The sequence below is a fragment of the Neofelis nebulosa genome, chromosome 10, assembly GCF_028018385.1.
Source record: "Neofelis nebulosa isolate mNeoNeb1 chromosome 10, mNeoNeb1.pri, whole genome shotgun sequence".
Classification (NCBI taxonomy): Eukaryota; Metazoa; Chordata; class Mammalia; order Carnivora; family Felidae; genus Neofelis; species Neofelis nebulosa.
Window position 1 is genome coordinate 55,051,885 of NC_080791.1, and position 13,916 is coordinate 55,065,800.

A 13,916-nucleotide genomic window follows, 5' to 3' on the forward strand; every position below is an offset into this window, starting at 1 on the left:
CAACATGCAGAAGGTTGAAACTAGACCACTTTCTCACACCATTCACAAAAATAAACTCAAAATGGATAAAGGACCTGAATGTGAGACAGGAAACCATCAAAACCTTAGAGGAGAAAGCAGGAAAAGACCTCTCTGACCTCAGCCGTAGCAATCTCTTACTCGGCACATCCCCAAAGGCAAGGGAATTAAAAGCAAAAGTGAATTACTGGGACCTTATGAAGATAAAAAGCTTCTGCACAGCAAAGGAAACAACCAACAAAACTAAAAGGCAACCAACGGAATGGGAAAAGATATTTGCAAATGACACATCGGACAAAGGGCTAGTATCCAAAATCTATAAAGAGCTCATCAAACTCCACACCCGAAAAACAAATAACCCAGTGAAGAAATGGGCAGAAAACATGAATAGACACTTCTCTAAAGAAGACATCCGGATGGCCAACAGGCACATGAAAAGATGTTCAACGTCGCTCCTCATCAGGGAAATACAAATCAAAACCACACTCAGATACCACCTCACACCAGTCAGAGTGGCCAAAATGAAGAAATCAGGAGACTATAGATGCTGGAGAGGATGTGGAGAGACGGGAACCCTCTTGCACTGTTGGTGGGAAGGCAAATTGGTGCAGCCGCTCTGGAAAGCAGTGTGGAGGTTCCTCAGAAAATTAAAAATAGACCTACCCTATGACCCAGCAATAGCACTGCTAGGAATTTATCCAAGGGATACAGGAGTACTGATGCATAGGGGCACTTGTACCCCAATGTTTATAGCAGCACTCTCAACAATAGCCAAATTATGGAAAGAGCCTAAATGTCCATCAACTGATGAATGGATAAAGAAATTGTGGTTTATATACACAATGGAATACTACGTGGCAATGAGAAAGAATGAAATATGGCCTTTTGTAGCAACGTGGATGGAACTGGAGAGTGTGATGCTAAGTGAAATAAGCCATACAGAGAAAGACAGATACCATATGGTTTCACTCTTATGTGGATCCTGAGAAACGTAACAGAAACCCATGGGGGAGGGGAAGGGAAAAAAAAAAAAAAAAAGAGGTTAGAGTGGGAGAGAGCCAAAGCATAAGAGACTGTTAAAAACTGAGAACAAACTGAGGGTTGATGGGGGGTGGGAGGGAGGGCAGGGTGGGTGATGGGTATTGAGGAGGGCACCTTTTGGGATGAGCACTGGGTGTTGTATGGAAACCAATTTGACAGTAAATTTCATATATTAAAAAATAAATAAATAAATAAATAAATAAATAAATAAATAAATAAATAAATAAAAATAAACCTAAAAAAAAAAGAAAGCCAGAGTAGCTATACTTATATCAGACAAACTAGATTTTAAGACAAAGATGAAGTGTAACAAGTGATGAAGAAGGGAATTATGTCATAATTAAGGGGTCTGTCCATCGAGAAGAGCTAACAATTGTAAATATTTATTCCCCCAACTTGAAAGAACCCAAATGTATACATCAATTAAGCATAAACATAAAGAAATTCATTGATAATAATGCCATAATAGTAAGGGACTTTAACACCCCATTTACAGTAATGGACAGATCATCTAAGCAAAAAATCAACAAGGAAATTATGGTTTTGAATGACACATGGGACCAAATGGACTTAACAGATATATTCATAACATTCCATCTTAAAGCAGTAGAATACACATTCTTTTCGAGTGCACATGGAACATTCTACAGAATAGATCACATACTAGGTCATAAATTAGCCCTCAAGGAGTACAAAAAGATTGGTATCATACCAGGCATATTTTCAGAACACAATGCTATGAAACTTGAAATCAACCACAAGAAAAATTTGGAAAGACCAAGAATACTTCCAGATTAAAGAACATTCTAGTAAAGAATGAATGACTTGACCAAGAAATTAAAGAGGAAATTAAAAAGTACATGGAAGCCAATGGAAATGAAAACATTACAGTCCAATACCTCTGGGATGCAGCAAAGGTAGTCATAAGAGGAAAGTATATACCAATCCAGGCCTTCCTAAAGAAGGAAGAAATGTCTTAAATACTCAACCTAACCTTACACCTAAAGAAGCCAGAAAAAGAACAGCAAATAAAGGCCAAAATCAGCAGAAGAAAGGAAATAATAGAGATTAGAGAAGAAATTAATGATATCAAAATAAAAAAACCAGAACAGATCAACAAAACCAGGAGCTGGTTCTTAGAAAGAATTAAAAAACTGATAAACCCCTAGCCAGATTTATCACAAAGAAAAGGAAAGGACCAAACTAAATAAAATCACAAATGAAAGAGGAGAGATGACAACCAGCATCTCAGAAATACAAAGGATAATAAGAGAATATTATGAACAACTTATACCAACAAATTGGGCAATCTGGCAGAAATGGACAAATTCCTAGAAACATAAACTACCAAAACTGAAACAGGAAGAAATCTAAAATTTGAAAAGACCCATAACCAATAAAGAAGTCCAGGGCCAGGTGGCTTTCCAGGAGTATTTACCAAACATTTAAAGAAGAGTTAATACTTATTCTTTTGAAGCTGTTCCAAAAATAGAAACGGAAGGAAAAATTTCAAACACATTCTATGAGGCCAGCATTATCTTGATTCCAAAACCAAAGACCCCACTAAAAAGGAGAACTATAGACCAATTTTTCTGATAAAAATGGATGCAAAAAGTCTTAACAAGATACTACCAGATTGGATCCAATGATACATTAAAAGAATTATTGAGCATGATCAAGTGGGATTTATTCCTGGGAAGCAGGGCTGGTTTAATATCCACAAATCAATCATTGTGAGTCATAACATTAATAAAAGAAAGGATAAGGACCACATGATCCACTCAATAGATGCAGAAAAAGCATTTGACAAAATACAGCATCCTTTCTTGATAAAAACCCTCAAGAAAGTAAGGATAGAAGGAACATACCTCAACATCATAAAGGCCATGTATGAAAGACCCACCACTATCACCCTCAATGGGGAAAAACTGAGAGCTTTCCCCCTAAGATCAGGAACACGACAGGGATATCCACTCTCACCACTGTTGTTCAAAATAGTGTTCGAAGTACTAGCCTAAGCAGTTAGACAACAAAAATAAATAAAAAGCATCAAAATTGTCAAGAAAGAAGTCGAACTTTCGCTCTTCACAGTTCTTTAAATGTTTGGTGGAATTCACCAGTGAAGTCATTGGATCTAGGACTTTATTTTGGGATATTTTTGGCTAATGATTCAGTCTCCTTACTCATTATAGATATATTCACATTTTTTCATTCTTCATGATTCAGTCTTGGTAGGTTCTGTGTTTTTAGGAATTTGTCCATTTCATCTATGTTACCAAATTTGTTGAGGGTAAAAAGTTCATAGTACTCTCTTATATTTTTTTTATTTCTATCAAATTGGTAGTAATATCCCTAGTTTCATTTCTGATTTCAGTACTTTGAGTCTTTTTTATTAGTTCATCTAACTGAATGTAATTTTGTTGATCTTATTCGAGGAAGTAACTTTTGGTTTCATTGATTTTTCCCTATAGGTTTTCTTTTCTCTAATTTACATCAGCTGTGATCTTTATTATTTTCTTCCTTTTGCTATGTTGGGTCAATTTGTTCTTTTTCTAATTCTCTGAGATATAAAGATAGGTTGTTGATTTAAGATTTTTTATTTTTTTAATATAAGCATTTATAGTTATAAGTTTCTCCCTTGTACCACTTTTGCTTCGTCCTATGAGTTTTGGTATGTTATGTTTTCATTTCCATTCATTTATAAGTATTTTCTAATTTCCCTTGTGATTTTTTGATGCATTGATTGTTTAAAAGTGTGTGGTATAATTTTTCATGAATGTGTAAATTTTCCAGTTTTGTGTTACAGATTTCTAGCTTCATCCGCTTGTGGTTGGAAAGGATAATTTGTATGGTATCTTTTTAAATGTATTGAGACTTAATCTGTGGCCTAACATATGACCTATCCTGCAAAATGTCCTATGTGCACTTGAGAATAATGTGTATGCTATTATTGTTAAGTATTCTGTATATGTCTGTATTCTGTATAGTTAGTTTCTTGTGTTAAGTCATCTATTTCCTTACTTATCTTTGATCTGGTTGTTCATTCCATTATTGAGAGTAGGGTATTGAAGTGTCCAATTATTACTGCAAATTGGTCTGTTTTTCCCTTCAGTTCTATCAGGTTTTGCTCTGTACCTTTTCCTGGCCTGTCATTTGGTGTGTAAATGTTTATAATTGTTATATTTTCTTACTGTATTGAACCTTTTATTAATATATAGTGTCTTTCTTTGTCTCTTACTACCTTTTTTGATATAAAGCCTATATTGTCTAACGTCAGTATAGCCACCTCTGCTGATTTGGGTTACTATTTGCACAGAATATCTTTTTTCTATTCTTTCATTTGCAATCTATCTGTATCTTTGGGTCTAAAATGAGTTTCTTGAAGACAGCATATAGTTGGATCATATGTTTTTATTTATTCTGCCAATTTAGCTGACTTGATGGTAAATTATATTTAAAAAAATTAAAACAGTTCTTGAAGCCATTTACATGGTGTATTTTGTGAGAAATTTAAATCCCTGAAAATGACAACTTGACCAGAATTGCTAGGTATTCCAATACTTATTTTCTTCTTTTCTCTATAAAGAATGCACAAGTATCTGCTGATATTTTGTGTATTGGGAAACATTTGGTTTCATTCCCTCTACTCAGGACTTGTAAAATTTTTTTACATTTGAAATTTAAATAATATTTAAATTTATTTCTTCAGTCCTTCATTTACCATTTATGAAGGCAGGTATTATGCTAAGTAATGGATATACAAGAATGAATAATACACAGTCTCTACTTTTAATTTGATTATAGTCAAGTAAAGAAGACTAATAGGAAAGCAGATAAATATAGTAGAGTGTGGTAAGTACTCTGATGAAAGTAAGTAGAGTTGCTATACAGTCATGTGCTGGAGCTGGTTTATGCCAGCTCATGGAAGCCAGTTATTAAATAGTTAGAAACTTTGCAAATCTGTTTTACCAGTGGTAGCTTGAAATTGACTATGGTAGGCGTATTTATACCATGGAAATTGGCAAATGCTACAAATAGTGCTTTCTCTTTTTTCCCTAGTTTTTCTTTTTTTTCCTTAGGATATCCAGTTTACTAATACACCATTGTTGGTATAGGAGCAGAGGTATTAATTCCAGTCCTTTACCTCATTGCAACAAGAACCCATTCTGCGTAGCATGTCATAAGTTGCTACAGGACCAGCTGCTTCTAGTGTTTTAAGTAACAGCCTCTCACAAGCATGGTGGCTGTTACCCTTTTAGATGAGGAAAGTGAGATTAAGTCTAGATTCAGACTAAATCACCTGTGGGTTCTGTTTTTATTCCAGAGATTATAAAGCAGCTAACATCAACATCAATTTATATATCGTCAATGAGCCTTGGCTCTACTCACTGGCCTGGTGCTCCAGGATTCACTCAGTGACCACAGACAACATTCAGACCCTGAGTCAGCTAAATCACCCTTACTTCTTCATGGTGAGCTGGTTGTCCAGATTGTTCTTCCAAGTCTGTTACAGTAGGAGTCTAAGTCCCTTACCCCACACCTACATTGTCCACTGTGCAGACACCTGGAGAGCTACTTAAAAGCAGAAAGTTCTATGATATTGGAGATGAGGCATTCTCCCTTCTCTCACCCAGATCCTTCTGTGATTTGCAGGGAGAAATTAGTATTGTTATAATAATTGCTGTTTACCAAATCTTCACAGTGTGTTTTTCATGCAGTATGTAATTTGTTCCTCTGAGTTACTCACTTTCATTATCTCTATGAAGAAACAAGTTTTCAGATACTAAGATTCTTGGACATGGTTGCATGATGCAAGATTCAAAATGAGGTCTGACTCCAGAGTTTTGTTACTGTAGCTCCACCTTTCTAGATGCAGTGATAGTGACAGGGGCTGTAGGAAAAAACCTGTATGTCCTGAACAAAATCCTTCTGAAAAAGAGAACCATTGTCCAGCCACCTAGCTTAATTGCCCCTCCTAGCCCTGCTGCTGCTTATTGCCAGAGGTTTGGGGACCTGAATACTTGGGTTATAATCCCAGCTAAATCCTATCGCTTACTATCTGTGGAAACAGCCCTGGCTAACTAACCAGTTAACTGCTGCAGAGCTTGTTTTTCTTATCTGTGTAGAGTAGGTTGACTGAGTGGAACACAATAGTGTATGAGAGAAAACAGCTTAATTTCTCTCCATTGACTCTTTAAACTGCTCTGTGAGGTAGGCTTTCCCTGCTCCTGAATGAAATCTTACTCCAGTCCCATAACTTTTCTAGTTACTCTTAGGTAATTTTTAAATTTTACTTTCAGTCACCAAAAAGACTCAATTCAGAATAAAAGTGTCCAGTTGAGAGTAAAAACCCAGACTCCAAGTTGCCTTGAAAGGTAAACCTTTAGGCATAGAAGCCTAACTGAGGAGAAGAATTATTTCATGTTGCCTTGTCCACACCTCCAGCCTCACTAGCCCTTGTTTAGGGTCACAACCAGAAGAAAGGAGATCAGGGTCAAGGTCACAATCTCATGGAGCCGGACTGCATTGAGGCCTTCTGGTAGCTGTGTAAAATTACTGACACCTTATTTCTTGGTAGCTTGGGCAACTTTCTGGAGATGACCCTGAAGGAAACCTTGGATGGCAGGTCCCTTGGCATAGGTGAAGCCTTGCTACTTGTCTGTCCTTGTATAATTTTCCTTCATATGTGTACTATATGTTTTCTAACATTTTCTTTTAAAAAATTGATTACAAAGTAAATCTGTTAATTGTATGAAATTTAATCATTACAAAAATACATACATCAGAAAGCAACACCCCACTCCGTAATCCTATCCCCTAAGTCAGTAATGTTTCAAAGTTGTCCCTTTCCATATATTAAATGAAGTTTTATTAAATAAAGCTTTTTATTTTAATACTTGAATTAATACTATTTGAATTGATAATAAATTCATGTGATTCAAAATTCAAAAACTATAAGGTTTTCTTTTATGCCTTTCTCCTATGCCTGGCTTTTTTTAAAGGACCCATCACCTCTTTGTTCAGGAAAATCCAAATCTTGGCTCTACCACTTACTGTGTAAATTTGGAAATGTTAGTTAACCTGTCTGTGCCTCAGTTTATTTATTAGTAAATTAGGGATAATGATAGTACAACAGAAGTATTTTTATCCACCATAGTCTAGTCTGATCACTGGTCTGTTAATTGAAAAAGTTAAAGTGGGAAATCATCTATCTATCTATCTATCTATCTATCTATCTATCTATCTATCTATTTCACAGTCGATCAGCCTTTACTACTTAAAAACAGACAGCTAAAATGTAGTGCCTCAAACAAACATTTTTTTTTTATATCCTTTATGATAGCTCAATGGTCTTCTGGTCTGAGCCAGCTTGGTCTAGGATGGCCGCATTCTTATGTCTAGTGTCTTCCTGGGATGACTGATGTCTCTGTTCATGTTGTCAGTCATCCTCAAGGAAGCCAGCTTGAGCATGTTCACCTGGTGGCAGTGGATTCCCAGCTGCAAGAGAGGTCAAGCCCTAATGCACATGCAGTTTTCAGGGTTTTTTAGGTGTGATATTTGCTAATGTTCCATTGGCCAAAGAAAATTACATGGCCAAGTCTAGATTCAAGGTGGAATAGTGGAGAAATAGACTTCATTTCTTGATGGGGAGGAACAGCAAAATCACACTGCACACACACCTGCATTTTGGGAGGAATGTTGTGGTCATATTTATAAACAATCTGTCACATACATACTTCACACATTTTATTTTAATTTAAAATATTCATTTACCTTGTAACAGAGAGTCAAGGTCTTTGAGGTTACTTTAGCTGATTGAATACTGTATTCACTTGCTTATTTAAACAGCTGAATAAACCAGCTATGACCTCTAAGTTTTGTTTCTTTAAACAACAAAGTCATTGGGAGAAATAGTCTGAATGAGGGATTTACCCAGATTTTCATAATCCTTTTACCCTAGTCTCTCACAGTGTTTCACTCACACCTCATTCAGTTGCAGTTTATTTTTTAATGACCTGTTCTTTCTTCATTGAGATTTTCAAAGCATTGGCTTAGTTTTCTTAAAAATGACATACTTCTTTTTCACTTAGATTTAAGTGACATTTAATTACACTGCACAGTTATAACAAGTACAACTGTTCTAAGCCATTTAAGGAGAAAGAACGATTGATTCTTTTTAAGGATTTTTTTTTAAGGTTTATTTATTTTGAGAGGGAGACAGAGGGAGAGGGAGAGGGAGAGAGAGAGAGAGACAGACAGACAGACAGACAGACAACAGCAGGGGAGGGACAGAGAGAGAGAATCCCAAGCAGGCTCCAAGCTGTTAGCAGAGCCAGCCGCAGGACTCGATCCCATGAACTGGGAGATCGTGACCTGAGCCAAAATCAAGAGTTGGACACTTAACCAACTGAGCCACTCAGGCGCCCCAAGAACGACTGATTCTTAGTAAATGGACAGCTCACCTGGTGGGCATTCTGTAGCAGGCCAAGCTATCAGTCACTGTTTCCCAGAGGGGATTAAGAGCCTGGGTTTAGTGGAAGTTGGTTAAATGTTTTCTACTGTACCTGCTTAGTGGGCTGTGGTGAGGATGAAGTGTGAAAACACCTTTAAAGTGCTTAGAATACTTCCTTAGCTCTATGATGCTAATTAATTAATTGTTAGTTGTTGTCATCATGACCATTAGTGTTACTGTCATTATTAATGTTAGTATTCACTCCACAGAAAGACCCTGGGATAAGGTGAGGAATGGCTCAAGAAAAAAAAGTCCCAGACCCAACGGAGAGGGAACAATGGAGTTGGAAAGGGAGGATCAAATCAGGGAATTACAGAACTCACACAAGAGGACCAAGGAGATGGAGCTCTGGGTGATGGGTGATTCAGGCAAGGAGCATGGAGAAGGGGAAACATTAGCTAAGGGGGAGTTCTAATTTCAGCATACTTATTTGAAACATGATGATTTAGAACAAAAATTCCTAGACTCTAGCTCACAGTCCAGTTGCTTCAGCATCATCCGAGAAGCAGATGAAAATGCAGAAATGGTAGTTTCTGAGATATGTAGTGAGACCTAGGACCCTGTATTACTCAAAGGTGTCCAGGTATGCTTGGATGTGCAGCCAGATTTGGGAAGCAGTACTATGAAAACACAGAGGGGTAGAAGTCAAGAAACTTGAGCTATGGAGTCCTAGGTCCAGAATAGACTTGCTATGTGACTTCTCTGGGACTCCTCTGAGGGTTAAGGGAGATAAAGAGTATGAAGTGCTTTGTCCCGTGTAGAGTCCCCTGCACATCTAAGGGGTGATTGTTAGGATATCAGCAGGTACTCTCTGTGTTTGAGACCACCACATCAGTCAAAGTTTCTTTACCTGCTCAGCCTTTCCCCTGCTCTTCCCCCCAACCCTGGCAGGAGAGCATAGGACTTGGCCCGTGTGATCTGAAATCCTTTCCAACTGTAGTTTTTAAACTGTTTTGTTTTCTGTTTTGCAGACACCAGGTTACTATATGTTCATGTGGCTTCTCATGGATAGTGTTTCTGCAGTTCTCATTTTTGCCATATTTTATTTTCATTGGTAAGCATATAGTTGCTATTTTAAATGAATTTTTCCCAAGATAAAAGTGTAAGTATTTCTTATGTAAAGTTCAGAAAAAAACCCTTAAGACTCTTCCTGTAATTCCACGTGGCAGGCTTTCAGGAAGACAGTGTTTGTAATTTGAACCTGTCATTTCTTCTCATGCTGCCTGTAGCTCCTCACACCCTTTCTGCCACCTCAACACAGGACAATATTCTAAGGATATGGACTCTCACTGAAGCCTAGTCAAATCCTGTTACTACAGATTCATTATAGACCAGTTAGAAAAGGACAAGGGTTGAAGGTTGTACAGAACAAGTGCCTCAACTCCCACCTTCCATGAAACAAAGCAAGTTCACAAACTGGGAAGCCCGGGTTGTAGCCCTGGTTATGGTCCTCAGTTGCTGGGTGAACTGCTTCTTTCTAGGCTATAGTCTTATTATCTGTCCAAGATGACATTTGAGAATCCTTGCAGGGCAAATGCTATAGGATTGCAAGATTCAAGGTGGGAAAGGGAACATCCAGGTAGCAGAATTTTAGCTAGAGGAGTCCATAGTTGTTTGACCTCATCATGCCCATCATTTCTTCATTTGTGAGTTATCCTTTAAAGAAGAAAGTATAAACCCTGTACCTAAGTGAGAATTTGGATAATGTTTCTTTTCTGCCTATTGCCTTGGATTATTGTCTTTTTTGGAAGAGGCCCGTGAGACTCATGGGTGGTCTGTTTCCTTCTAGGTGGAGAGAGAGCAAAAAAGAAATGTTCAATAACAGCATTCACACAGGTAACGTCAGAGGCTTAGCCTTCTCCTGTCTCTTCATCCTTACCCGTTGCCTCCAGGATGTGGGGCCTGCTTTTCATGTCTCTGACAAGAACTGAGAGAGTCTGTGGAAAGTGGGAGGTGGGGACCAGGGATAAGTTGGGAAATATAGGCTGGAAAGCCCCTGATATCAGGCTTCATTTTGGACTTATCCTTTGGCAGTGAGGCCTCTTGGAAGATTTTGAGCATGGGTGTTTATTTGTTCACTTGTTCATATATTAATTCACCACACAGTTATTGAGTACCCCCTTTGTGCCAGGCATTCTGAGAAGGGCTGAAGATAACTGAAAGCTGTCTATGGAAGTGGCCCAAGGGAAGGGAGGGCTGACACCCAAAGAACAGTGAGGAAGGAAGCAAAAGCGGTTGACACCATTGGTCCAGGCACCAAGGTCCAGCTACCATAGTATCTGCCATGCCAGTGAGAGATGAATGTGTTTTATGGGCCTTCAGTTGTGGGTGATGTATGTTGGAGGGTGGAGGGAGAAAACTGCAGAGATCCTGAAATGCTGGACTAGAGTCTAGGCTCTGCATATAAGTAATCAAGAGATGGCAAATGAGCTTTGAACAAGGGAGCAATATGCTTAGATTTCTGTGTAAAGGGATAGAATAACAGAATAACTCTTATTTAGAAGAATAACTCAGGGACTGAGGAAGTGAGATAGGCCCAGTAAGGGGAAGGGAAGCTAGATTTTATTTTTCAGGAGGTTGTGGGGATAATAACACAGTGAGTGGTTGGAAAGCCAGTGCAATGTCAAAGGAGAAGCCGATTGGAGGCAAAGGACTGTGCCATACACAATACAGTTTTCTTCCACAGTTCCTGGAGCCTTAGGTAAAGTTGGTACGGTCACAGAATCATGAATTAATTTAATTTCTCGTGGATAGTGGTGAAGATCCTGAAACACCGTGCACCAGCTGGCAGAGGGTTGAACCGATAGAATACTTTAAGAGTTGCAGGAATGGATCCACAGGGACCATGAAAAAATAAGTTCAGAAACCTGAATAAATTAAGTGGAGGGCAATCCTCTTGAATACTGTGAAACTGAAGGATCAAACTAAGTTCACCCAAATCTCTTAGATCTCAGAAAGATCTTAAGTAATTTTTGAGTTATATGGATTTTAAGATCACTCTGCTGTCTGGTAATAAGTCTGAAGGCTTTATTCTAGCTACCTTATTATTTTCAGTAGTTGTATTAGTAAACTGGGACTGCTATAACTAAATTCCACAATTTGGATGGCTTACACAACAGAAATTTATATTCTCAGTTCTAGAGTCTAAAAGGCCAAGATCAATGTGTGAGCAGGTTTGGTTTCTTCTGAGGCCTCTCTCCTTGGCTTGCAGGTAGCCATCTTCCTGCTGTGTCCTCATACAGCCTTATCTCTGTGCGCACACATACACTCAGTGCCTTTCTGTGTCCACATTTTCTTTTCTCCAATCGTATTGTATTAGGCCTGATTTTAATCCCTTCTTTAAAGGCCCTATTTCCAAATATAGTCCAGTTCTGAGGTGCTGGGGTTTGGGGCTTCCACGTGTGAACTTGAGGGGCCCAAAATGTAGCCCAAAACAGTAATAGAGCCAGGAATTGGAAAAAACAACAACAACAACACATGAAAATGATAATGAAAGTATGGATGGGAGAGAAAGTTTTGAAGGAAAATTCAAAGAATGTGTATGTATGAATGAAGGAAAAATTACTTAGTTAAATTGACCTCAACTCCCTACCATATTGAAATGATGATAAGAAAATAAGGTGAATAAAAAATTAAGAATTTTTCTTGTTTTTTTTTTTTTAAGTTTTTAGTTGTCTGTTACAGAAACCAATTTTGCCTGATCTAAGCAGAAAAAAAGTGTATTGAAAGGCTGTTTGGGTGCCTCCAAGAGATACCTAGAAGGTACAGGACCAAATTTAGAATCGGGGAAGGTACAGGGAAGACTGAAGCCAAAACCACAGCCCAGATCCACTGGGGCTGAAGAGAATAGAACCCCAGACACTAAGTACAGTATCACATCTTGCACCACAACAACCTCCAGGATGGGCATGTACTGGTGCAACTGCTGCTGCCACCATAAGGCATTCATCTTTCTAGCTTTAGGATGTATTTTTCAACACTGTAAAGAAGTCAGTCCTTTGTCTTCTGCCTCATATAGTTTCTTATGAAAGGTCTTACCAAAAAAAAAAAAAAGTCTTCCGTTTTATCTTTGTTCCTCTACTTGTAATATGTCCTTTTTCTCTAGCTGCTTTTTAAGATTGTTCTTTTTACTACTGGTTTTCAATAATTTGATTATGGTTTACTTTGTTATGTATGAGTATGTGTGTGTCTATCTATCCTGCTTGGGGTTCGCTGAACTTTTAGATCAGTCAGTATAATTTTCATCAAATTGATACATTTTCAGGCTTCATTTTTTCAAATATTTTCTTGCTCCTACCCTCTTCTGGGGTTCCCGATTACATAGATATGAGAAAGTTTGATATTATCCCATTGGTTGCTGAGACTCTGTTTGTTGTTATTTGTAGCCTATTAATTTCTCTGCTTCCTCTTGAGTAGATTCTATTTCTGTATCTATTAGTTTTTTATTGCTGTGTAACAAATTGCTGCAAACCTAGCAGCTTAAAATAATACAAATTTATCATCTCACAGTTTCTGTGGGCCATGGGTTCAGGCACGGATTAATAGGGTCCTCTACTTAAGAGTCTCCCAGGCTAAAATCAAGGTATCAGCCTAGACTACAATCTCATCTGAGACTAGTTGTTGGAAGAATTTAATTCCTTACTCAATTGTAAGTGGTAGAACTGAAGTTGTTTCTGTTTCCTTGATGACTGTTGGCAGGGTTTGCTCTGAGTTCCTGGAGTCCACCTTCAGGTCGCACCCATATGGCCCTCTGACAACATGGCAGCTTACTTATTCAAAATCAGCAGGACAATATCTTATAGCAGATAGATTCAGGAAAAAGAGACCAAAGGAAGTAAAATAACAGACAAAACAAACAGAAAACAAGTTGACACGTGATAGTCTTAAATCCAACCATTTATTAATTACATAAAATATAAATGGAGCAGATACATCAAAGTAGAGATTGTCAGACTGGATAGAAAAAAGCAGGACCTAACCATATGTTGTCTACAAAAGAAATATTTAAGGGGCACCTGGGTGACTCAGTTAAGCGTCTAACTTCGGCTCAGGTCATGATCTCACCATCAGTGAGTTTAAGCTCCACGTCAGGTTCTGTGATGACAGCTCGGAGCCTGAAGCCTGCTTCAAATTCTGTGTCTCCCTCTCTCTCTCTGCCCCTCTGCTGCTCCTGCTCTGTCTCTCTCAAAATAAAATAAAAACATAAAAGTTTTTTTAAAAGAAATATTTAAATAGACAACAAAAGATTAAAAATGAAAGAATGGGAAAATGATATGGCATGGAAAAACAGTAAGCATAAGATATAACATCTGAAAAAAATAGACTTCAAAACATGGAGCGTTAG

The 13,916-nt window shown here is 37.9% G+C and overlaps 1 protein-coding gene across 6 annotated transcripts in view; it reads left to right on the forward strand.

The window, feature by feature from the left end:
* The window catches only part of GDPD4 (glycerophosphodiester phosphodiesterase domain containing 4), a 177,868-nt gene that overhangs the window by 123,870 nt on the left and 40,082 nt on the right, over positions 1 to 13,916 (forward strand). For all 6 annotated transcript variants that reach the window (XM_058687680.1, XM_058687682.1, XM_058687677.1 and 3 more), the window contains 3 exons: positions 5,384 to 5,531; positions 9,544 to 9,626; positions 10,362 to 10,408. In XM_058687680.1, coding sequence (XP_058543663.1) covers positions 5,384 to 5,531; positions 9,544 to 9,626; positions 10,362 to 10,408 — 278 coding nt within the window. The remainder of the gene's footprint in view (positions 1 to 5,383; positions 5,532 to 9,543; positions 9,627 to 10,361; positions 10,409 to 13,916) is intronic.